This window comes from Neolamprologus multifasciatus, chromosome 16 (assembly GCF_963576455.1).
Source record: "Neolamprologus multifasciatus chromosome 16, fNeoMul1.2, whole genome shotgun sequence".
NCBI classification, from domain to species: Eukaryota; Metazoa; Chordata; class Actinopteri; order Cichliformes; family Cichlidae; genus Neolamprologus; species Neolamprologus multifasciatus.
Genome location: NC_140454.1, coordinates 24,402,227 through 24,429,103, shown reverse-complemented (window position 1 = coordinate 24,429,103; position 26,877 = coordinate 24,402,227). Strand labels below are relative to the sequence as shown.

General features: G+C 40.4%; 1 protein-coding gene across 1 annotated transcript in view; it reads right to left on the bottom strand.

The window, feature by feature from the left end:
• LOC146500877 (ephrin type-A receptor 6-like) overlaps positions 1 to 26,877 on the bottom strand; it is a 185,281-nt gene that overhangs the window by 59,245 nt on the left and 99,159 nt on the right. Inside the window, exon 5 of the mRNA XM_085136581.1 lies at positions 26,040 to 26,375. Within this exon, the coding sequence (XP_084992707.1) occupies positions 26,040 to 26,375 (336 nt within the window). The remainder of the gene's footprint in view (positions 1 to 26,039; positions 26,376 to 26,877) is intronic.

Below are 26,877 nucleotides of genomic sequence, written 5' to 3'. Positions count from 1 at the left end.
CCCACTTCCTTGTATAATGGCATGGGGGACGAGCAAGAGTAACAAGGATTACTAAATGATGGTCAATTTAGCAGTCATTTTAAGTACTATGATTTTCTGGTCAAAATATGACTATTACTTGGCTGTACTTTGAAATTTTGTGTTAAAAAGCAAAACTGCAGTGCTGTTCACCCCCCCCAGTGAATCCATGAGCTGCATTACTGACTTTGATGGGTCTTTATTAACATAAACTCCCTTGTGCCTACTACTCAATGCATCTGTACCATACTCTGAACACCTACATTTCTCCACATCTATTCAATTCCAGCTCACAAGAATTGATTGTTGCTGGCAACCACATTACCACCTTTCTGCTGAGGTTTTTGTTTTTTTTGGTCTGGCACAGCCTAAGTTTTTCACTCTGGTCCTTCTTCTGTCGTGTCCTGTTCTCACATTGGGAGGCTTGCTTGTTAAGTAAAAGAACACTTTTATATATCAGACTCTAGTTTGCATGATTATTTCCCTTTGTAATGCTTAGATGAGCTGAAGAATTTCTTTTCACTCACGCTGGTGTTAATAATACCAATAATAATAGTTTTGTCATTTTATTAAACATTTAATTTTGTCCAGTTTTCTCACAGATATGTTTCATCTGGTAATATTATTTTTTTCTTTTTTAAATGTAAACTAATATGAGCAAACAAACAAACAAAAACATTTATTTTCTTTGCTCCATTGTTTGAACACAAATAAGAAATGGGAAGCCCCAGGAAAGCATCATGTACTGTATGTAGCTGTAAACTGAAACTATCCCAAAGCTTTGCCTGTAGCTCAGTGTGTGTGCTCACTGGGGTGAAACCAAACTACTGGGAGAGCCCGTTCTTTCTGGCCAAGAGGAAGAAACACAGGGAGACTACAAAACCACAGTCTATCCAACTCTCTAACACATATGCAGGGACACAGGCATACGCACACTGCCTGCGCTCCATGAGAGAACAGAGAGATAAAGGGTGGCTTGAGGAAGGCATGTACCCTTCACTTCCTGTCAGTGACAACATGGGTTTGCACCCAGCTTTGCACGACTGGATCCAAATCACTATCTCTATCCTTTGCCCTCTCTCGTGCCCCCCAAACTATATTCCTAACATCCCCCAAAATCTTAATGTTGTAGCATAAAACTTTATTTAATTCCTTGTGAAAACTGAGTTGTTAAAAAGTCATGTATGCAATCATAAATATAGCAAGCAAGCACTTTATTCTTGTTGTCATCCTAGCTCTGTGTCCATGTTGGTCTAATTTCCTGGACTAATGCTTTGATTTTGTTAAACAGCAGATGTCATCATTACTTTTCTTATTACGTCTGTACTTTGTCTGATCTTCAAAATTATCATTAGTTTAAGATTTAAGTTTCATTATTTTAGCCATATAATATGAGAACTGTGGCTGATAGCAATAGAATAATAGAGAATACACTAGAATAAAGATTAAAGACAAATTCTTCTACAAGGTCTGTATACACTTAAAACAACACCGAAGAAAGGACACGAGCACCTTAAAAAGTAGCTAGAAGGCCAGTTTTGTTCTCTGTAGTCAACGATTCTCCTCTGTCTCAAATCCATTTCTCTCTGGGCTCTAATTACACAAGAGGCAGTCATTCCCACTGTGTCCTTTACTCACTTCTGTCTCTCAAATGTCAGCTTTCTTTTTTTCCATGCCACCCCCATCAACACATTTCTCTGTCTGTTTGGTTCTGGTAAAAAAAAAGTGTCCTGAGTGTTTCTGAAAACTGTTGAGCCAAGATTTGGCACATCAAAGTCTCCATCCATGGATATTAAAAAATGATTATTTTGTGTGACGATGGTAAGTGATGACAAAAAAAGATACACTATTAATACACTATCAATAAAAAGGCTGAGCATTGCAGGCAATAAACAACCATTAATATTTCTGTGAGTGATGTGATGACTAATTAGACTTGCAGTCTGTTTGGTTTAATGGAGAATAACCTGCTCAAACACGGAGAAAATTGCTGTCTGTCCCATTGAAACTTGATGAGGATCTTTCTGTCTGCTTCTTCGAGAGAAGAACATTCACACAATATTTTATTCATCTTGCAGAGGTTTTTATTTGACTTATGATGAGTGACCAGGCAGGGCTTGACTGTCTTACTCAAGGACACTTTGACAGGAAAACCTTCTGTTAACAGGACTGTGTGGTCTGTGGGGATTTACTGCCAGCGAAGAATGTGTACGTGAGTTATGTGTGTTATCCATCTGTGGAACGAACACACCAACACACAAACAGACACACACACACACAATGGTGAATAAGCAATAAGACGGGCATTTCATGTCCACACACACGTACAAGAACTAATAGATGTGACTTTTTCGTGACACTTAGAGAAATATATTCAGACAACCAGCCATCAGCAGACTCAATCAATAATGCATAAGGTGACACGGACACACAGGGGAAAAATCTGTGCAGCCCCACACATGTCTACAGGTCACTTAACAATAACAATTAACTAAGATGGACAACCAAAGATTGACTTTTATTTGTAGAATTTATTTTTTTCAATTTTTTGTTAAAAGCATTACCAGAACAATATTGGGGTTTAACTAAATCTATATAGCAATTATGTTGTTGTACTTTAAACATTGTATTTGAAAAACTGAGATATTCAAATTGTATTTGGCATTTTTTGTAGGACATGCAAGACCTTTCCCAAAGGCCTCTTTGAAGCAATTATGCTACATATATCGCAAAAAGGAGGGATGCTATTAAATGACCAACTATATCAAGTAGCTTCATTGCTATTTACTGATGTTTAAATGAAGACAAGAACAAAACAAAAAGCAACTTGTGTTTTTTTAACCAATTAAACTATTTTATGTCCCATAAACCATAAACTTCATATATAAATATGAAAGTGATTATAGATCCAGCATGCTGTAATGCTGCTCCAATAATTTTCTTTTACTTATTTTTTTCATTCTCCCTTTTTCTACTTAAGTTTTCAAAGTCCTTCAGCACTGGCCTCCATTGCATCTGACTGCTGACTGAACAGTTTTACAATGTTACTATCAATGTTACAGCTAAAACCTGTAATGGAATTTCTTATTAAAATAATACACTTTTATTCTGAAGGTCAGATTGTCTTACACTGGGAGTTGTGTTGTAGCTCATTTCTGTCTAGAACACATTTTTAACAGAAACCTACACACAAATTATTAATTTGTATACTGGGAAGGTCACACTTATACATAATATGCTATGGAATTAAGCTAAAAATCGAGTGTAGAACTCCTCCTTTGCATTATTCCTTGCATAGTAGGCTGGATATTTTCTACAGGGTTTTGTAATAGCACTGTTTCCTTACAGTAATTGTAGAAAAAACTGAAATCCCTTGTAGAGTCATCCAAGGCTCATTATTATGCTCATGCCAATATTTTTTTAATATATAAGGCAGTATGGCACAATTAACTTTATTCCCAAATACCAAATCATCTGTCTGGACCAAGATGTGCAAAATTAAATGCTTTTAAAAAGCCTATAATCGAGATAGAGAGGGCGATAGAGAGGTCAACTCAACCGATACAGATCTGAGAGATATACTAATTTGTGTACACAGTATGCAGAAGTGTCTAATAATGATAGATAATCAGAATTTGTCCCAGACAATGTGCTGAGGTGAATTTGTTTCCCTGCCGTGTGTTTATAGGCGCTATAGATCACAGGGCTTTCTGTGGTAATCACCAATGATGCTGCAATCCCAACGCATTTAGGTCATGACTCTACAGCAACACCAGTTAAATGGCGCTATAGTCATTATGTCTTTGTGCTTGCGTGTGTGTGTGTGTGAAAGTGTGTAACATAGTGTGTGTGTGTGTGTGTGTCTGTCTTAGTCAGCATTATCTCTCCATTACAGGTGCAGGATTTTTTCACACACCCTGCGTTCTGTTCCGCGGTTGTAATGCACGTGTCTGCACGTGTGTGTTTGTGTGTACAACGCTATTTGCACAATTGCAAACACAGCACTCCCCTCTTCGACTACATACGACGGTCTTTCCTGACAAGTGCACTCAATCATGCTAATTTTTTACAAATACAGCATTATTCAACCATTGCAGACAAAACTGGGAGTTTACCTCAATAAGCTTTTGTGAAAGGACAAGAAGTTACCAGAGCATTTTTAACTTTTAAGTTGATATAACTTGTGAACAACAATATGCAACAATGTAGCCAGTCTGGCCTTGTTTGTAGCGTGCTCAGATTTCTAATATGCTTTTTCCTTTCCCACTAAATTCTAATCACAGTTATGCCACAGTTGTACATCTTTTACATCTAATTTCTATATTACCTTAAATAATTTAATAAACTAACAGCACTCTGTAACTACAACATTATTAAGGAAATAAAAAGTATACAGTAATACAGACTTCTACAGAGACAGCTGTAGAATGTGAGACTCACAAAAGGTGAGAGGTGCTGTTGTCACAGAGCAGACACTGTAATAATATATATTCACAGCAATGCATTAAAACTTTAAAGAAAAAGAGATCAGAAGAAAATTAAAGAGGCTATGAAAGATTGAAATGGCAAGTTGGATTAAAATGTGTGGTTATAAGGTCAAGCGCCACTGTCGCCATTTACTGTTTCACCTTTTGGCTTGCTTGTCTGTCTTCAGCTTTTTAAAATCCTGATTTATTATTAAAACTTTGGGGGGAAACACGACAGCTCATTTATGCCTCAGACCATATTTTTTAAAAAACTTTAAATTCAAAATTAAATAAAAACTCAGTGCGGTTTATAAACTGAGTAGAATAGTTCATGGACAGACCTTTTTGTTTTTAAATGTAAAGATTAATAATGACACTTGAAGAGAAGTGAAGAAAGCGAATCCATTTTGTATGTATGTATGTGTGTGTGTGTGTGTGTGTGTGTGTGGACTTGCTTTCCTTCAGGATTGCACTCTATTAAAAGTCAGGAGTGTCAGAAGAGAACAAACAGCATTATGCACACACTCAAAGAACTTTCTGTCACACACACATACACACACAAGAACCCCCTGTTACCCCAAAGCACTCAAAGTGATAGGTGAACTTGAAAGTTGGTCTGCTTTATAAACTGTGTAAAAGAAAACATATATTTACCGCTGAGACCATCTCATCTGCTCAATAAAGATGAGAGGAGCTTCACAGCACAGAATGACTATAAAGAGATTGAAATTATACTAGAATTCAGTCTTCCTGTGGAGACCAAGCACTTGAATGCAACAGCAGACAGCAGCTTTGGCAATACATTTGGTGTATTATGTGCAGGGAGAAACGTTCTCCAAAGTTAACAGTGCTATTGTTGCTATGGCCACATACTGCAGCACAAAATAATTAGCAAACAATGGGCAATGACGTCAAAAACATGAATAGAGTGTAATATGGGATTTTATATATCAACCATCTAGCAGGAAATTGGGTGTGAACACATTCAAAGGATTCTTTTTTTCAAGAAAAGAAAAGCATGAAACTCCTTTGGGTTGCTGGCAGGTAGTAAGTGACAATGAGTCACGTCTGTGTTTCTGTTCCAGTTTATGGAAGTTTAGTCTATGGCTCGTAATTCAAGCAGCATTATTAGGTAAAGCCAAAAATATGCTGTACATTCAGCTGGTCCATTTACACCCAAGTGCAGAAAATCTACAAAGAAATGAAAATGATTTTAGTCATTTTAGTCGCTGCACTTAGCAGCTAAAGTTGAGAAGTCAGGAGCTACGTTGCTATCACACTGTCATGCAAGGATAAGCAACATGGAAACCTATTTTACCCTAGATTTGAATTTCTTGACATTTGACCTTTTGTCCTACAGCTGCTATATTTAATGCTTTATTAAATATATTCCTATTTTCTCTGTCTTAAACATGATACGTGGGTACAATATGTGGTTTGGCTGTCACATGTATGAGCCTGGTTTCTAATAACATATAAATCAAGAAGCACTGTAAGTTATCCAGGAAAAGTCAACTGTGCAACAGGATGATGGATACTGTATGTAAATACATAGCGGCATCCCGTGTGCATGCACTATATGCAGTACATGTCATGAGAATGATGAATTTAAACATGAATAATGAATACATTTTGGAGATAGGGATGTTTTGAGGTGAATGGATGATGTGATTACCTACTATGTGTGTAAAGACATCTAGGCTACTTGTGCAGATATTTGTGCAGAGATGAATCCATTTAGTACTTAGTGCCATTTAGGTTAGTTTAAGTGTGGGAAACCTTTGGTGATGATGTGATTTTGGGCTGATATTCTGTAGGGAATGGAAGAGGGGGGTTAGCAAAGTCTTTCCTGCAGCCTGTTGGACAAAAGGAGATACTTAGGTTTACTTTTCAGGAAGAAGTAACTAAATTGAATGGGCAGGCAGAAGGAGCATTCAAGTAGTGCTGCATGGCTCAGCGTGAATGAAGATACATAATGATCAATCTATATGTCCAAATGAATCATTTTACAAGCTGTCATAAAACAGTTCGTGAAATAGTCACAACATTAATTATTTATTTTTACTTGCTTTAATACTTCGTCTTTACCTTGTTTAGTTTGGCTGGCTTTTGGCAACACCAATTGATTGGGTTTAAGAAAATAATATGACCTGAGTTAAAATACTAAGAAAATGTAACACATTTTCTTGAATTGGCATGAAACCAGGCTCATACATTACTATGACAAGACAAATTCATACCCGGCGACAAGGTCAGACTTGTGTGCACAATATTGAAAATGCTAATGACCAGATTTTAATTATCACTTTTTGTGAGCCTTGCAATAGATGGGTGACCTGTCCAGGGTGTACCCTCCCTTTACCTTATGAAAAGGAAAAGACCCCCCCCCCCAAAAAAAACAAACAAACAAACAAACAAAAAAAACCAAAAAAACAAAAAAACAAAAAAACAAAAAAACAAACCCAAATCAGTTTAAGTGCAGCTCATGTCACTTACATAGGGACCAACTACAGCTTTTCTATATACTAATTTCAGTGTGTTTTATGCTTATCTCCTTTACATTCAAGGTCAAACTTAAAATGCCAACATGCTCCAGAAGTTAAAAGAACAACTGAAATAGCAAACACAAGTGAGCAGTCAGTCCACTGATTAACACCCTGTGATTTTACATAAAAGTCTCACAAAATATACTTAGTGAACTGTGAGATGGGATTATTTTGTCAAACTTTAATTTCCAAGGTCAAGTTCAGTCTTGACCTTGGAAATGAAAGGAAATTAAAGTTTGACAAGCTCATCTCTTTTTGTTTGTATTAAAAGGGGTTACTTTAAAGCTTTCATGCCACATGTAAGCAGCTGTATAACTAACAATGTATAACTCTAGCATTGTTTGTGCTACAAGAAGCACACAGCATATGCACAAAGCTTAAATGCATAAACAATCACCAAGCTGCTCATGTATACCGTTATAACAAAAGAGTCACATCATTCAAACATCAAACACAGCTCATGCTTCTAGTGTTATTAGTCTTTTAATCATTGCTTCAAAAAGAAGACCAACCAACAGCACACAGATTATACACAAACAAGGTCAGCAACAGTGAAATAAATCCTCCCTGTTCCTCCTATTTGTCTCAAGATGAGAACAAAGCAAACAACAGAAAAATTCTCATAATTTGCAGTAATGAAACTACTGCCTGCTCTGTTTGGTGTTCAATACTGGGGCTAGACATAGACAGAGAGAGAAAAAGAAGTCTGGATAGAAAGCTGAAGACTGTGATGATGCTAGTGTAAGGAACTGCTGGTGGGTGTCTGATGGGATCAGTCACCCCTGGGTGTTGAGGTCATTCAAACGTGGCTGAAAAGGGCTAGAAAAGACCACAGAGATATCATAAAATATCATATCATATATTATAAATTGTAGACCATACTGAACGGTTATGTCTTGCACAGAACATATAAAGTTCTTTCAGCTTGTTGTGTTCATCTATGACCAAAATAATGCAAAGACTTATTAGGTTTGGACACTAAACTGTTTTCTGAATATTAGCTAATGGCCAGCTACTTTACTGTGGTCATACTTGTATAGTTCTATCAATTCACAATAACATTCAGCATATAGAAAGCTACGGAGTCTTAGAAACAGGCATGAACACCCTAATATTTCCTCCAAATATAGATTACTAGCACATTTCTAAGATATATTAACAAAACGTGTTAATGCAATAAAAAATGCCAACATAAAATATAGTGAATAATGATATTAATATGAATATTTCATATCTCTTTGCTATAGTTAAGGGCCCAGATTCCCACCCTCTATGGAAAGAGAGAGTGGATAAAGTTACAGACAAACAATTGAATCTGAGCTTGCAAGTCAAGGTTTTATACTGAAGAGTTGAAATGGTTGTCTGTCAGAATAATAATTGTCCTTACTGTAAAGTTTAATTAAGCCAATTAAAATAAGCTGAATTGAAATGAATTCAAATAAATGTCACTGATTATTTTTTAATTTTCATACATTTTTAAATAAAGATGGTGTTGGCAGAATGAGTGTGAACAGAGCTTGACTGAGTGGGAGGTGAGGAGCTGCCGGTTGGAAGGGCAGGTTTCAGTATGATAATTATGTCTCTGAGGAGCAACACGAACACAGAGGTGTAATCTCACCAACTATACAGCCCCCTTCGAAAATACAATCTTCTGCATGATTTACAATTATCCCATCACAGATATGACTCTCCAACCTTAACATGCTGGCTGATACCTTTTAATCCTCTTTTTAACACTTTTGTATGTTATAGACAAAATAACACCATTTCACATTTTAGTGTTAACCAGCCTCACAGAAGCTAGATGAATTTCATGAGAACAAAAGCTTCAAGTAACACCCATCTGGTGTTACATGGCAATAAACTGCCATGGTTCTTCACCCTGTTAAGTGTTGATATACACATTTTCCCATGAGAAACACTTTCATGGCTAAAGTGAATTCTCTGATTCTCTGAGCTCTATACCGCAGAGCAGAGTGTATGCAAATACATCAATAAGTGTAACACGATGATGCACTGCAATCTGATCAACTGTAGTTCTTCTTGAAATACAGTCAGGTCCATAAATATTGGGACATCGACACAATTCTAACATTTTTGGCTCCATACACAACCACAATGGATTCCAAATGAAACGAACAAGTGCTTTAACTGCAGACTGTCAGCTTTTATTTGAGGGTATTTACATCCAAATCAGGTGAACGGTGTAGGAATTACGACAGTTTGTATATGTGCCTCCCACTTCTTAAGGGACCAAAAGTAATGAGACAATTGGCTTCTCAGCTGTTCCATGGCCAGGTGTGTGTTATTCCCTCATTACCCCAATTACAACGAACAAATAAAAGGTCCAGAGTTCATTTCAAGTGTGCTGTTTGCATTTGGAACCTGTTGCTGTTTACTGCCAGGAACCCATCAGAGAGAGATAGCAAAAACATCAGGTGTGGCCAAAACAACTGTTTGGAACATTCTCAAAAAGAAGGAACACACCAGTGAGCTCAGCAACACCAAAAGACCCGGAAGACCATGGAAAACAACTGTGGTGGATGACCGAAGAATCCTTTCCCTGGTGAAGAAAAAACCCTTCACAACAGTTGGCCAGATCAAGAACACTCTCCAGGAGGTAGGTGTATGTGTGTCAAAGTCAACAATCAAGAGAAGACTCCACCAGTGTGAATACAGAGGGTTCACCGCAAGATGTAAACCTTTGGTGAGCCCCAAAAACAGGAAGGCCAGATTAGAGTTTGCCAAATGACATCTAAAAAAGCCGTCACAGTTCTGGAACAACATCCTATGGACAGATGAGACCAAGATCAACTTGTAGCAGAGTGATGGGAAGAGAAGAGTATGGAGAAGGAAAGGAACTGCTCATGATCCTAAGCATCACCTCATCAATGAAGCATTCGGTGGAAGTGTCATGGCGTGGGCACGTATGGCTGCCAGTGGAGCTGGTTCTTTTGTATTTATTGATGATGTGACTGCTGACAAAAGCAGCACGATGAATTCTGAAGTGTTAGGGGCAATATTTTCTGCTCATATTCAGACAAATGCTTCAAAACTCATTGGACGACGCTTGACAGTGCAGATGGACAACGACCCAAAGCATACTGAAAAAGCAACCAAAGAGGTTTTGAAGGTAAAGAAGTGGACTGTTTTGCAATGGCCAAGTCAATCACCTGACCTGAATCCAATTGAGCATTTCACTTGCTGAAGACAAAACTGAAGGGAAAATGCCCCAAGAACAAACAGGAACTGAAGACTGTTGCAGTAGAGGCCTGGCAGAGCATCACCAGGGATGAAACCTGGCGTCTGGTGGTTCCTTTGTGTTCCAGACTTCAGGCTGTGATTGACTGCAAAGGATTTGCAACCAAGTATTAAAAACTGAATGTTTGATTTATGGTTCTTATTCTGTCCCATTACTTTTGGTCCCTTAAGAAGTGGGAGGCACATTTGCAAACTGTTGTAATTCCTACACCGTTCACCTGATTTGGATGTCAATACCCTCAAATAAAAGCTGACAGTCTGCAGTTAAAGCACGTCTTGTTCATTTCATTTGGGATCCATTGTGGTGGTGTATGGAGCCAAAAATGTTAGAATTGTGTCGATGTCCCAATATTTATGGACCTGACTGTACATGCATCTGATCCATTTATTATCCAAACGTTCTGCTGATGCTGAGCTGCACTATAAGGACTAAAGAGTAGTGAAAGAACCAGTTAGTTATATGAACAGCTATAGAAAAAAAAAATGCAGAAATCCATTTTTCTTTTCTGCATTTTAACCAATATTTTTGTGATATTTAAAGTACACAGACTACACCCTAAAAGAATATGCAAAGTGCTTTCTACTACAAGACTCACACATTAAATCAGGCACCTTTTTCTATTCCTAAGTGCCCCCTATAACATTCGCATGCACACTCACATGGAAGTATCGGGGGCAACTCAGGGTTCAAGATCTTGCCGAAGGATACTTCATCAAGCAGAGCCGAGGAGCTGGGGAGCAATCCATTGCCCTTCTGATTAGCAGACAACCCGCTCTACCTCCTGAGCCACAGGAGCCTTTCATGGAAACTGTATGGATACTGTAATGATGACTGGATGATGAACACTCCCCAAACTTATAGGAAGAAAAAGAGGAAACCAGACAAGGAGATAAAAATAAAATCGAATTCGATCAGCACGACATTTGTCTGACAGGTTTGTAGAGGAAACATATCTCTGAGAGGAAACAAAAGAGACAAACTTTATGACTAAATGAAAAGGACAATAAACTTCAGCATTCATGCATTAAATCAGTGCCATACAGCTGCCTTATAGTAGCATGTGATGTCAGTATTTATTATGATGAACACACAAGTTAAATATAAACAAGTAATACTATGGGAGGGTGAGAAAGATGTGGGGGAGCGCAAAAGAAGAGCAAAAAGAGAATGATAACGGTACATCAGCAGAGTAAATACTCTGATAAATCACAGAGGAGACAGAGCTGTCGAATAAATTTATCCCAGCCCATTATTCCCTCTTGTATCTCCCACCACAGGAGGCATAAAGACTGTGTGTGAATGTGTGAGTGCCTCCACAAGAAAGAGTGATGATGAAGATGACCCTGGCACTGACGTATATAGCAACACAGGGGCACACGCACACGCACGACATCCGTGACACGACGCCACTAAACATTCCCTTGAAACACCATCACATACACACGACATCAGGTAATTGGGGCCCCTGGGCTCGGGTGCCAAGGGTGCGCATTTCTTGCAGAGAGGCAGATAAATCAACTGTTAATAAGCCGGCAAGTGCAGAGTTTCTATTTACGACTGCTCTTTCTCCACAAGGCCAGTGTCACTAGCCCAAATGTGGTCTCTCATGCTGACAAACACCCCTATTCACATATGCACACACACCTACACACATACTCAGACGGTCCTCAGGCAGAGGACCCCAGCATACCCGTGCCCCTGGATGTCAAGGGAGAATATAAAGCTTCTCCTGTAATGCAATATATTCAGCATTTTTCATCAGTTCATGCTTTTTCCTATTAAATCATAATGGAGAAAGGATCTCAGCTAAATCTACCTCTCTGACACGCACACATACAGAGTCGATGTCAGCGATGTCAGGCTTCATTGGTAGCTAGACCTCAGTATGGCAGCACAGTAGAGGACAGTATTGATTCATCCAGCGAAAAGTCACCTTCTTCCTCACCCCACCCCAGCAGCCGCCTCGAGGGCCCCGGTCATTCCACTCAGCCAATTTGTATGGCTGTTGTTATTATTAGTGTTTCTGGTATAGCGCTTTGGTCTAGGGGCACGGACACACCGCTTTATGATGCTGTGCCTAATAAACATCATTGTGATTTTCCCAGGCTAGTAATTAAGTGTGGGGCTAATTTGTCATAGTTAGTTAGTGTGGCGCGATGCCAGAAGAGGGCTGCCTGGGAGGGGTACGGTGGCTGAGAAGGCCAGGAGCTTAACACAGACTTTTCATATAGAGCCAAAGCTGCATAACGACATTGACGCTGGACTGGGCATGACAGAGGGGTTCCATATGCAGACCCTGACGTGGACATTTCTGTGTACATGATTACAATAGATTTTTATGATTATGGGGTATTTGAGAGCAAGAGCTTCGAATTTCAATGTGATTCAATGTTTTCTGTTTTGTTTGACTTTTTTCTTTTAAGCACATCTTAAAATGTGTCTGTGTGTAGACACGGTTGTGTATATATCTGTGCAAAACTGTGTCTCAAGGCTAAAGGGAACAAGAAAAGTGGTAAACAATTGGCAAGGCAAATCAGAATGGAGAAATGTATTTAGATTAGGCTATACAGATTAGATTATACATGCAACTGAATCACTGTTTACAGACATTATAGTAAAAACACATTAAGCCCAAAGAGAGAGGGTAAAAAAAGAAATGCTGCTTATATAACCAAGTTAATCGTTTTGCCTCAGAGGTATTGTATAGCTGCAAAAAGATCTCATTTGAACGTGTTTATAGTCCCACTGCTTATAAAAGAAATCCTGACAAATCAATAGGGACGTAATAAAGGTTCTGTAGTGCAGGGATTCAGGTACTGATAACAGAAATCACATTATTGGCATACAAGCTATGACTCTATCAAAAGTTAGTATGTGTAACAGTTTTTGTACTACTCTCTAATGGAGTCCATGTAACTCCAGGAAACAAATGTAAGGGGAAACAAACCTGAAACTCATTAGAGCAAATGTTATCCATCATACTCTCACTCTCTACTGCATTCAGAATTTATCTTAAAATTATTTTGTACATTTAATGGCCCTCTGAGGTTTTGGCCCATTATAGAAAGATTTGGTTTAGGGCCAGCCTTTTACATTTTAAATGGAGTACATTAAGCTCCTTTCCAGTGTTTATATTTTTATTCCAGGGTTGTACTAGATTTGCATTATTCACATTTTTAACTAATCCTTACTTATTAATTATAAGGCCTTGGTTCAGCCCCTCTGTCTGAAAACTAGCCATTTTAGCTCCTTTCACTTAAAAGCCGCCCGCCCTTTAAACCAACTTTCTTCAGACTGGCTGCCCCGTGCAAACCGAAGGGTCAAACAGCAGGGGAGTGAAACTGCTGTGCTCAAAGCCGGAATCGTGTACCTAAGACCATATTAAAGATATTGCCTCCATATGACATCATAAAAGCCCAAGAGTTGAAAAAGTCTTTCTAAAATGAGGGTTGAGCCTTTCTCCATCTCCAAGCATCCACCATCGGAGCAGTGCAATTAATTTAAGCTCTAACACAGTCAAAATCTGACAGACCAGCTTCTTTAGAGTTTAGTTTAGTTTAGTCCTGTGGAATTAAGTTGTACTTTTTTAAAAAGTTGCATCTGTTTTCATAGTTCCTGTATTTAATGGTAATGTATTGCATGCCTAAAGCAAAGAGGCTTACTGTAATTCAGTTTTACCATCCATCCTCACACACTCACCGACTCATTGAGAATCTGCAGCAGCTAGAATGCAAATTGTGTCTGATTCAAATAACTTATAAGAGATAGATTATGGAATCGTAATTTTATTAACATTTAACGGCCACAGTCAATTCTGCACACCATTCAATGAAGCCTATGTGTAAGTTAAATAAGGAAGATCTGTAATCAGTCATCTGTCTGCTTTCCTGGATGTTATTTTGCTTTTCTGTTCTCTACATTCCTACTGCTTTCCCAGGCTGTCAGTTTCAATACTGTTATCAGTATTTTAGTCTAATCATATTCTTGCCTGCTTTCTTTGGACCAATCAGCCTCACTGTGTGCAATTTAAAACTTTGCTCTCTGTCATTCTCTCTTACGGACTCTCATTGGTGCAAAATACCTCATCCCCATCTCCACCTCACAGACACCTCAGTCGTAACGACATCCAAGCCTCAGTCTCCATCTTCACCACCAGTGTCTAGACTTCGGGTCCTGCCTAAACCCCGTCACCAGTGAGATTCTGTTCTTCCATGTTGAGTCATCGGAGTCTAATCGCCAAATACATTAATTTCTCTATCTCAATAAATCATGTTCAGTTCTTTCAAATGATCTCCATCCATCCATCCATCTTGTTAGGAGAAAAACCTCAGGAAAGCAAAGAATCACGGGCCCAGAGTTAATTCATGTACATGGACGATTACCTGACACCTTCCGTCGACTACAGAAAGTGTAGGCAAAGCGCGCCAGGCATTCACTCAGAGTTTATTATATACTGTCCTCTCACGTAACACTCATGGGTGGAGTACAAGTTAGGAAAAAACAACTTCTTATCTGCTGCCTGCATACGAGGCTGCACAGGATGCAAGCTTGCAAGACGAAGAGGACAAGTTGATTAACGATCTTGTAGTGGGTTAAAACAATACATGTGGGTGTTTGTCTAACTTGAGCAACTTCCTCATGTGATCACTTTGCTCCAGCTAAAGAATTTGCTGACACGCTATGTACAGGCATTACTCTGCAATTTAAATAAACTAAACATTAAGGTAAAATCTTTTCACACATCTTCATCCGCTTTATCCGGGGCCGGGTCGCGGGGGCAGCAGCCTAAGCAAAGAGGCCCAGACCTCCCTCTCCCCAGCCACCTCCTCCAGCTCATCCGGGGGAACACCAAGGCGTTCCCAGGCCAGCCGAGAGATATAATCTCTCCAGCGTGTCCTGGGTCTGCCCCGGGGCCTCCTCCCGGTGGGACATGCCTGGAACACCTCACCCAGGAGGCGCCCAGGGGGCATCCTTACCAGATGCCCAAAACCACCTCAGCTGGCTCCTTTCGATGTGGAGCAGCAGCGGCTCTACTCTGAGCCCCTCCCGGATGGCCGAACTTCTCACCCTATCTCTAAGGGAGATGCCAGCCACCCTTCGGAGGAAGCTCATTTCCGCCGCTTGTATCCGCGATCTCGTCCTTTCGGTCACTACCCACAGCTTGTGGCCATAGGTGAGGGTAGGGACGTAGATCGACCGGTAAATTGAGAGCTTCGCTTTTACACTCAGCTCCCTCTTCACCACGACGGACCGGTGCAGCGTCTGCATTACTGCAGCTGCAGCCCCAATCCGTCTGTCGATCTCCGGCTCCCTTCTCCCATCACTCGCGAACAAGACCCCGAGATACTTGAACTCCTCCACTTGGGGCAGGACCTCATCCCCGACCCGGAGTGGGCACTCCACCCTTTTCCGGCTGAGAACCATGGCCTCAGATTTGGAGGTGCTGATCCTCATTCCCGCTGCGTCACACTCGGCTGCGAACCGCTCCAGTGCGAGCTGGAGGCCCAACAGAACCACATCATCCGCAAAGATCAGAGATGAGATCCTGAGGCCACCAAAGCGAAAGCCCTCCGCCACTTGGCTGCGCCTAGAAATCCTGTCCATAAAAATTATGAACAGAACCGGTGACAAAGGGCAGCCCTGGCGGAGCCCATCACCCACCGGGAACGAGTCCGACTTATTGCCGGCAATGCGGACCAAGCTCTTGCAACGGTTGTATAGGGATCGAATGGCCCGTAGCAATGGGCCAGACACCCCATACTCCCGCAACACCTCCCACAGGACACCCCGAGGGACACGGTCGAATGCCTTCTCCAAGTCCACAAAACACATGTAGACTGGTTGGGCAAACTCCCATGCACCCTCAAGTATCCTCGAGAGGATGAAGAGCTGGTCCAGTGTTCCGCGACCAGGACGAAAACCGCATTGTTCCTCCTGCATCAGAGGTTCGACTAGCGGACGAACTTTCCTTTCCAGCACCCTGGCATAGACTTTCCCGGGGAGGCTGAGGAGTGTGATCCCCCTGTAGTTGGAACACACCCTCCGGTCCCCCTTCTTAAAGATGGGGACCACCACCCCGGTCTGCCAATCCACGGGTACTGCCCCTGATCTCCACGCAACATTGCAGAGGCGTGTCAGCCAGGACAGCCCTACAACGTCCAGAGCCTTCAGGAACTCGGGGCGGACCTCATCAACACCAGGGGCTCTGCCACCAAGGAGTTGTTTAACTGCCTCAGTGACCTCGCCCCCAGAAATTGGCGGGTCATTCCCCTCATCATTCCCCTCATCCCCAGACTCTGCTTCCTCCTTGGAAGACGCGTCAGTGGGATTAAGGAGGTCCTCGAAGTATTCCTTCCACCGCCTGACAATTTTCTCAGTCGACGTCAGCAGCGCTCCGCCAGCACTATACACAGTGCAGGTAGAGCACCGCTTTCCCCTCCTGAGACGCCTGACGGTTTGCCAGAACCTCTTCGAGGCAGTCCGAAAGTCTTTTTCCATGGCCTCTCCGAACTCCTCCCACACCCGAGTTTTTGCTTCAGCCACTGCCCGAGCCGCATTCCGCTTGGCCTGTCGATACCTGTCGGCTGCCTCCGGAGTCCCACAGGCTAACCAAGCCCGATAGGACTCCTTCTTCAGCCTGGTGGCTCCCTTCACCCCTGGTGTCCACCATTTGGTTCGGGGATTACCACCACGGCAGGCACCAACCACCTTGCGGCCGCAGCTCAATGCAGCAGCTTCGGCAATGGAGGCGCTGAACATGGTCCATTCGGACTCGATGTCCCCCGCCTCCCTCGGAATGCTGTTGAAGCTCTGCCGGAGGTGTGCGTTGAAGATCTCGCGGACTGGGGCCTCTGCTAGTCGTTCCCAGCACACCCTCACTACGCGTTTAGGTGCACCAGGTCTGTCCAGCGTCCTCCCCCGCCACCTGATCCAACTCACCACCAGGTGGTGATCAGTTGACAGCTCAGCCCCTCTCTTTACCCGAGTGTCCAGAACATATGGTCGCAGGTCTGGTGATACGATTACAAAATCGATCATCGACCTACGGCCTAGAGCGTCCTGGTGCCACGTGCACTTATGGACACTCTTATGTTCGAACAAGGTGTTCGTTATGGCCAAACTGTGATTAGCACAGAAGTCCAATAACAAAGCACCGCTCGGGTTCAGATCACGGAGGCCGTTCCTCCCAATCACGCCCCTCCAGGTCTCGCTGTCGTTACCCACGTGAGCATTGAAGTCTCCCAGCAGGACAACAGAGTCTCCAGGTGGAGCACCTTCCAGCACCCCCCCCAGGGACTCTAAGAAGGCTGGGTACTCCGAACTGCCACTCGGCGCATAAGCGCAGATGACAGTCAGGACCCGTTCCCCGACCCTAAGGCGCAGGGAACAAACCCTCTCGTCCACCGGGAAAAACCCCAACGTACCGGCAGCAAGCCGGCAGCAAGATCTCTCAATCTTGAATTCATATATGTGTATGATGTAGTAGATATGTTAACCATATCGTAATATAAATTCAGGCCCATGTTGTACACAGTGTTGGCATAAGCATGTGATTAACTATGCCTATAGAAATTGAGCTAGAGATCCAAGTGATGGACAACCCAGGATTCATTCAGTTCTGAAATGATAATCACATCAAATAGAACAGAACATTAATCTTGACGTCATGGACAATTTAGGATCTCTACACTGTCAGACACACCATCGTGTCAGCTTTGTTTTCACAGATGCACAGTATGTCGATGATGTGGACACACTCAGTCAGTACCAAGTCAATGAACAGCTCTCCTCTTCCAAGCTCTTCTGTTATTGCATATCACCATGCAGATCTGAAATTGTTAGCTGTGCCCACCAGCTTTTCATCTACAAAAGATTGCCTGATTAGACTCTATCAAGTTGCTGTAAGAAAGCTCTGATGCATCACCGCAACTGAGAATCTGATCTGTCTCTGATTGCTTTCGGTGACATACACAATTACGCAGCCGCTTCCTGTGATTAAACAAACTCTCCTGTTTCTAGGCCATTTCCTTCTTGTCCTCTTCTTCATCCTTTGCTTTTGTTTGCATTCATCCACCTGTCCACTCCCTCTCCCTTCCCTAGTTTAAATCGCAAAAATCTGCTATGAATTCTGTAATCCCTCATCTATTTACCGTGCAGACAAAAGCACAATAGTTTACAAATACACCTATGATATTTGCAAAGCCACATTTCCACAGAAACAGGAATTAAACAATGTTAAACACCTCAACTGCTCATAATTAATGGAATCTTTATTCATATTTATAATAAATATAACTAAACTTGCAAGGTAACTTGCTAAGTGATATTGAAGCTCACAGAACTGAGCTTCCAATTTTTAATAAAACTCTCTCGCAGTGCTGCTTTTTAGTAGTCACGTTCACCCAGTGCTCACCCTGAGTGGTTGAAGTGGCCTTCACTCTGTTTATATTGGTCTTTATTTTAATTTTTGTTGTTATGTATGGTAGTAACTTCCAGTATCACTAAAATATGTGCGTTAGATATGTATCCAGCATTTCCACCTCCAAGTCCGAAAGCATGGAATTGTCTCCCCTGCTTGGGGATGGGAGGAGTTACTGTTCCAGCCAGAGGACTTCAAGTATCTGCTAATGCTAATATATTGCTAATGAGTGGAGTGAGGGGTGTAGCGGATGAACTAGCAAACAGATTGGTCCAGCATCTTTAGTGATAAAGCCACTGTACTGACCTGCTGTAATGAAGAGAGGCATGGGTGTGAAGGCAAAGATTTATAATTACTGGTCAATCTTCATTCCTACCCTACCAGTGACTACAAGAATAAGATCAAGGATTGAGTGGTGGCAATTAGCTTCCTCTGAAGGGTGTCTGAGCTTAGCCTTAGAGCTGGGAAAAGAACTCAGTCACCAAGAAAGTGCTAAAAGTAACACACAGGTGTCTTGCATCAAAAAGAATGAGTTGAGGTGGCTCAAGGTACTCCACCTCGCTGAGGTATTTCATTCATTTTATACTGGGAGGAGAACCCGGAGCCTGACCCAGGACACACTGGATATATTATGTGTCTCGGGTAGCTTGGGAATAAGAGAGAGCTCTGTGCTTCTCTGCTTAGACTGCTGCCCCCTGACCCAGACCCAGATAAGTGGTAGAAAATGGATGACTTAATGGTGCATCTGCAAAAGCAGAATCCACTCCGTAATGGAATATGTAAACCCCCATGAAATTAGCAGAATCTTGTAACTGTAACTGATTTTATGAGTGTTTAAGTCGAGAGAAATCATAGACAGAGGAAGAGCATAATACACTGTAATGCTACCAATGGGTCCAAGTTGGTGTGCTTGTGAATGTAACTCCTGAACCACATGACTGAATGTCAGAAATCAGCTACAATTGGATTCCTTCAATAAAACCATCTTCAGCATGTCCCATAACACCTATTTCTGCCACATTAGGTTTTATGGCAAATTAGATTTTATGTCCAAGTTAAAACAGAAATTCTCCATATTCGGTAAATCTACACAAATGAGCTTCAGACCAAGCCATATAGAAGTTACCACATTCCTTATTGAAAGCATTTGTCACAAAAATAACTTGTCAAATAAATTGCAGTGGTTGCCACGACCACTCAAGTTCTTTTCTTTTCTTTTTTATAGGTATAAAAAAAAACCACATCTAGAAACACAAGTGCACTTAGAGTGTATCTGTGTCTCAGTCTCTTCCTAGCACTTTCTTTATCCTCTGGTCACATTTATCGTCAGCTAATTTACCCTCTTCTTCATTTTGCCACCCCCTTTTTTGCTCTTTCGATCCTCTCCTCACTCAATCATCTTCTCACACCCTTTCATTTCATCTTCTTTCATCCTCTTCCTATTATGTGTCACTTCATTTGTCTTCAAACCACTCTTTTCCTGCTTTCCACATTCATAACACCCTTTTCCCTCTCTCAGGCTTACCTCACAGACTGATTTCACTACTCTCACTTAACCTTTACATCCTCTCCCAGCTTTACATGTCCTCTACCTTCTTGCTCTTTTCACCTTTCCTTTTGACCCAGTCACCCACTTTGTGAGGTCTTTATGTGGGAGTTGACCAAGTTTACTGATGGATACTGTTGGATGTGATTTTTTTTCTGTAATTATGCTGACTATAAACCATTAAGGCACTCAGGTCACAGAAGTAATATTGTCCTCATGTGGACATAAAGAACCATAAATGTTCCTATAATTTCTTCAGACTTCAGATTGTTATTTTCCAGACAGGCCTTGTCCTTCTCCTGCTCTTAATCCTTATGTGCTTTACAACCTCTCCCTAAAAATGGAAGGAAAAGGAAAGTATTACAACATGTCAAATGTAGAGAGCATGTCAAATGTTTGTAGTCTGATATGTTAATATACTTAATTTGAACTTTGCACTCACTTTAAGGGGCACATTTACCAATTTGCTGCACAGTGTTGGGAACTATGCAGTTTTAAGGCAGTTTTTTCTTTTCAGCTGCTCAAACTCCTTTGTCTTATTTTTTGATAATTAGACAGACACAGACTTTAGCACCATGACTTTTAAAATGTTTTGTCACTGTAACACAGACAGAATGTTGTTTTGGTCTTGCTGAGCAAAGACTTTTTCTCGATGGCAAAACACTTAAAGACTGATATATTGTTCAATACTTATGATGCATGTATTTCTATTTTTAAAATGTGTTTGGCCTTCCCCTACTTTTTCTAGCCTAACAAATACAGCATTCGTGATTTCAATTTTTAATTTATCAGACCACTTGACAGTCTTTTTCATCTTGCCTCAGTTAATCTTTAACAAGCTCGTGCTTTATCATGCTTTAAAGAAGCACAGAGAAGGCAGAGATTATTTGCTTCTGTGTGTGTCTGTGTTTGTGTGACTCAAAGAGTTTTAACTTGTACTGAGCTGTGAGTACTGACAATGGAAATGTTCCCGAGCCCATACAGTAGTATGCACTGCAAAAACTACTCATTTTGGGGACTGCTGGCTGAGATTATGGCAATTTAATATCAGTTTGTGTGTGAATCATTTAGATTTATTATGTACTATAATATATATAATATAATAAATGTACTATAGATGATGAAATTTCCAAATTCTAATTCTTCTAATTTTATATTGAGAAACATTATCCGTGAATGGCTAGGCTCCTTGGTCAAGCAGTCTTTTACAGAATTCCTGCCTCATATTTACTAGTGAAAAACTTTCTTTCCAGTCTTTTTCAAAATTATTGCTCCAAATTTAAAATAAGCGTTTATTAACAAAAACAAATCCATATTTTATTGTTATTTTTTAACATTTTCAATGAAAAATAACCTTTAAATGATCTTTTTGTATTTAAATGAAAAGCTTTAAATTATTTGCAAATCATTGTGTTCTTCTTTTATTTAAATCTGATACATTTCGCCGAGTTTTTTTTGAAAGGTGGTTGTAATTTTACAAGATTCTCCAGTGCCTGTGTGTGAGTTACAAAGACTTATGGGAGTGCATATATCAGATTAGCTTCACTGAATCATTTACTAAATATTGAAAAGGTTAAGCCTGACAGGAAATTATCATAAGCCTATATAGTTTCTCCATTTCCCTCCCACATGTGTACAATATTTAAATGTATTTATGCCAGTGTGCATGTGTATGTGTGAGTCTGTGTGCGCATTTTCGCAAAGCAGTTCCTCATAAGCACAACAAATCATACACTAACTTCACTGGCACAAGGCATTTACCAAAACGGCCATCAGCATTTTAATGACAAAGTCTAATCTATTTATGGCCAGAGTAAATTATTACAGCGGACTCTTGATATTCCCCACAACACACAGAAATTTACATGGCTCGCTCAATTCTGCTGATGGCAACTCTATGCTAATGGTGTTGGAATTTTCTGTGCACCTTTCCAAACAAACCCATCACACTGAGGTTTAGGTGGATGAGTCAGGGGAAGCATATGTGCAAAAGCATGTATGCATATCACTGCCGCATGCAACTTTTCATATTCTTAAGAAGGTATGGTTATCTTTCAACTTGAATGCATACGCTGACCGTGTGCACTCTTTCAACTTTGTCAAAAGCAGTTTTTCTATTGCTGACTTTGAGATAATTGCCAGTCTTAATCAACGTGACTTGCAGATTAACCCAATTTCTCTTTAGGTGTCCTATTGTAGGTCTTCTCTGTGTTTGCCACACTGTAAACACTGGACACATGTTCTTTTGTTCAAAAAAAGCAGCATAACTTATGTGCAGAAGATATCAAATACTAAGGGCCCTTCTATTTAAAGGCTCCACAAATGTAACACTTGGTTTCACAGTGCATTGCCTTAGTTGAAGAATTTCTTGTAATTACTGAGTATTCTTGTACTACAAGTGCAGAGGTATCAGTTTTACATGATTTAGATGATAGATTTTGAAAGGAATCTTCATGTAACCATGACAAAAAGACCAAGTATTACTGTCTCTTTTCACTAAATTGAAGCAATAGTGTGGAAGTATGAGAATAGATACATTACCTAGTCCCTTCTCAATATTCTAACCACCAACTATTCCACCACCATCACATTATCTTTAAGGAAATTGTATTTTAAATGTAAGAAATCCCCTTACTTTGCTTCAGTGAGTATCTACAAATGCACATTTTTTTGGATTCAGTTTGAGAAACTAAATTGAGGATTAGGCCAAATCGTTTTAGATAACTTTGCCAGGGCATTTATTTTGCAATTTGAACCAATGATATATCTAAATATTTAGTCAAACATATTGTTTGCATGAGTAGTTCCAATTTTTTTTAATTTTTTCAAGCTAGTTTAAAAAAACACACAAAAAAAACCATTGTATTTAACATCCTTAAAGCCTATTCAACATTACAGTAAAATATAGATTTCAAAATTTCTATTTGAAAATATTATAAAACGATGCAAGAATAATCTAAGAATAATCTTAGGCAGTGTGTGGGCTATTGCTTTGTGCAATTGTGCTCATGAATCATCTTGCATCACTTCTATTCTTGCTGAGGTGTGAAAAGAAGATATTACACCTTCTGGTATGCACGTATGAAAATGATGAAAATGTCTACTCTCCTTTTACTCACAGTTCTAGACACTTAAAAGTCATACAAACAGTATAAAGATCATTAAATGAAAACCTACATCTTTAATAATTAGAAAAAAACAAACAAACCCAAGCAAAACAAAACTATGACAAGGAAATAAAATTGCAGCAATTATTTTGGCTAAACTTAACCAGAAATCAGACAATCAAACACTGTATGTGACACTAATACAAGAACAAACATGTTGAATCCCAGAGCAGCCTGTTGTATTCTTTGGCATGTGGGAAAACAGTTTATGTACATACGATGTTGAGTACACTTTTTTCCAGTGGGTCTAAACAGGCTTGTCCCACAGTGGCAAGCACAGAGGGAGAACCAACATTATGAAAACACTACTCCATTCCCCAGCACTGGTCATATGCCTCAAGTAAACCTGAGGTTTATTACATTCATCCGGTAGTACTGATCTGCTTATATGAGCTTATGAGCTTATATCCAAAAAACAAAGTTGGAAAGATTTGTCCGTTCGTTACTTGGTGTTACTGATAACATGACACCTGCTGCATCCATGGGTTGGATGGGACACTGTGGTATTAAAACTACAACTACCAATGTAATCAATAACCATGTTTACCATTAAAATAAATGACACAGACTATTGACTCGCTGACCAAACTCTAGTTTCTGTCAAGGAGATAGTGGTAAAATACATCATCACTCTGCTTATCAGTGGCCGAGGGCCATAAATCTACCTTTTCCCTTGAGCATTTTAAATAGCTGCAGCTGTGTACGTTAGTGTTGAAATAGGTCTTGTGCACAGCCCAGGGACCTGCCACAACTATGTGCTAAACTGGGCATCTTAATGAAATAAAAAGGCTGCGTGTAACATTGAGGTGCCGGTAAAGGATAGAGTTGTCCCCAGTGACACAGAATAATGCATTTAATGTGTTTTGGCTCTATGAGAAAATGTATTTCTCCCAGCCCCCCTTAGCAGCGGCAGAAAGGAGGGAAGGAGAGAAAGAAAGAGGAGAGAACAAAGAAGCAAAAAACAAGCATGCTTGAATATAGGAAACCGGAGGGAGAGAAGGAGGGGAATGAAACAACCATCAAGACAAAACAGGGTGAGGGAAATAGTCAAGGGAGGAGGCAGAAAACAGAAAACACAGTGTTTGCAAATCAAAAATTAAAAGCATAAGCATGCTATACACCAGAGGATGTCCCAAAGATATAATGGGCCTTTCAGCCCCTTTATTTGGGGAAAACAGGTGAATACAATAACAACTTGAACCTCTGCCATCATTTACAGCAGTGTTTGAGGGTGCAAACCTACAAATATTAGAAGGACAATTACCTTACTGTCATAACGCCAGGCCTGTCTCACTTTACTAACTGCATCACAAAGCAACAAATGATTAAAGTACTGAATATTAACTTTCACAAGGCCATTCTCACAAATCTCTAACAAGGCCCCAGTAACACAATAAACTAATGACTGTTCTAAATCTGTGTACTCAGAACAAACTTTCTTGATCACAGCTCCACAGTACATAATCATTCTGATTGGCATATTAATATATGGCATATAATTTTTCAGATTTTGTTCTGTGGCAAAATCTCAAAGCTCAAAGATGGAGTGAGAAACTCTGTGAGGAACAGTTGTAACCAATGATTTTGCCCCATGTTAAATTATTTTACCTTCTATTAATAAAATGCCATCAAACTGTGAGCGGAGGTTTCTCTGAAATACGACTCACGTTCAATAACATACAGTATTCAGTATTGAAGATTTGCAAATTATAATAGGAATAACCTTAAACTAATGAAAATCCTTTCCTGGAAAAAAGCACTGTTGGTGACATTTGCATAAGGGTTGAAAGAAAAGAGCCATGACGAGTAAACAAACAAAAAGCTGTTTACATTACAACGTGAACACATTTCCAGAGCTAATTTTCTTCTTTCCTGCCTTTGCTGGCATATCGATACATGTTTGGTACATTACTTCTACCGTTAAGTAGGATAAGACGGCAAGAAGCCATTGGCAGCCACTAGCACGGAGTCATGTGGATTTATCAACAGCAAACCAGTCATTGCGCTATAATGCTGGTAGGTCACAGAGTACCCTCAAAAACAGGGGATGATCTCCTCACAGTTCCATAAATACCTTTTAAATGAACAAATCCTCTGGGCGTCAAAAGTTATGAAAACAAACATGAAATATTCTTGTCTTACGGCGATTATACTTCTGCCAAAAACTAATGAGTTTTTCACTTACTCATAGTCTAACTACTGAAAAATTTCACAAAAATCAGGTTAATCTATGAGTTATTGAGTTAACATGTGTAGCATGATACTGGGGAGAACCAATACATTTCTAACCACATAAAGCCGCACAGAGGAGGGAATTAATTTGTTGCTAATTAGATTATCACTGCAGATTTCATTTATATGTATAATCTCACACATACACAATGTGCAGTCCTGCACAATGTATTTGGGAACAAATTGAGGTGTAAGGCAGTGTGAAAATACCAAGAAGTTTTCATGTTATCATAAACTTTTTCTGGTGATATGATTAGGTATGTTAGGGAAGATTAACTTTATCTTGGTTATCTTTATGTACTTTTTTAACCAGCAAAGCAGAATCCTACATTTTATAGGACTTGTGCTTAAGTAACACACTCAACGAAAATAATAGTACTCACCACCCTGATCAGTGCTGACGGTGATGATGGCCACCTGTCGAGGGAACGAGCTCATGTCTGACACACCGTTAAGCGACTCGATCTCAAAGGTGTAGTTGGCGTGTGCGGAAAAATCCACGACAGTGACAGCGGCGTTGGTCAGGCCTAACGGTCCTGGCAAGAAGCGAAGCTCGTCTTCACACAGCTGGCAGTGGTCGGGCTCTGGGCCGCAACGTTTACACTGGACGTTGTAAGTTAGGTCCCTGCGACCTCCTGTGTCGCTGGGGGGCGACCACTCCAGCAGCAGGCAGGTGTCGTTCAGGTTAAACATCAGATTTCGTGGACGAGATGGAGGGCCTACAAAAGAGCAAAAACTGATAAACTGATAAAAGAATTCATAATTATATTTCAAATGAAACATGGGCAGCACTTTCTGTTACAGCTCAGTAATATTGTTGTAAGAGTAGCATAATAATGTGGAAACAAGCAGGAATTTAACCACAGATGTTTCCTGGTGATCCTCACATAACTTAAAGTTTGGAATTACAGTTAGAGGGGATTTTGCACCTTGCAAGCCTGATTCCTGGTTATTACAAAGAAAGTTATTTGTGTAGGTTCCTACTCATCCAGGTCATGGAAAGAAACGTGACTGGACTTCTTAAAGAAGACAACTTAAAGAAGTCTAGTCAATTTCTGGCTGCATGCCAAATATCCTTGGGCAAGATACTAACCCCAATGTTTGCCTACTGGTGGTGGTCAGAGGGCCCGGTGGCACCAGTGTCCGGCAGCCTCGCCTCTGTCAGTGCGCCCCAGGGCAGCTGTGGCTACAATGTAGCTTGCCATTGCCAGTGTGTGAATG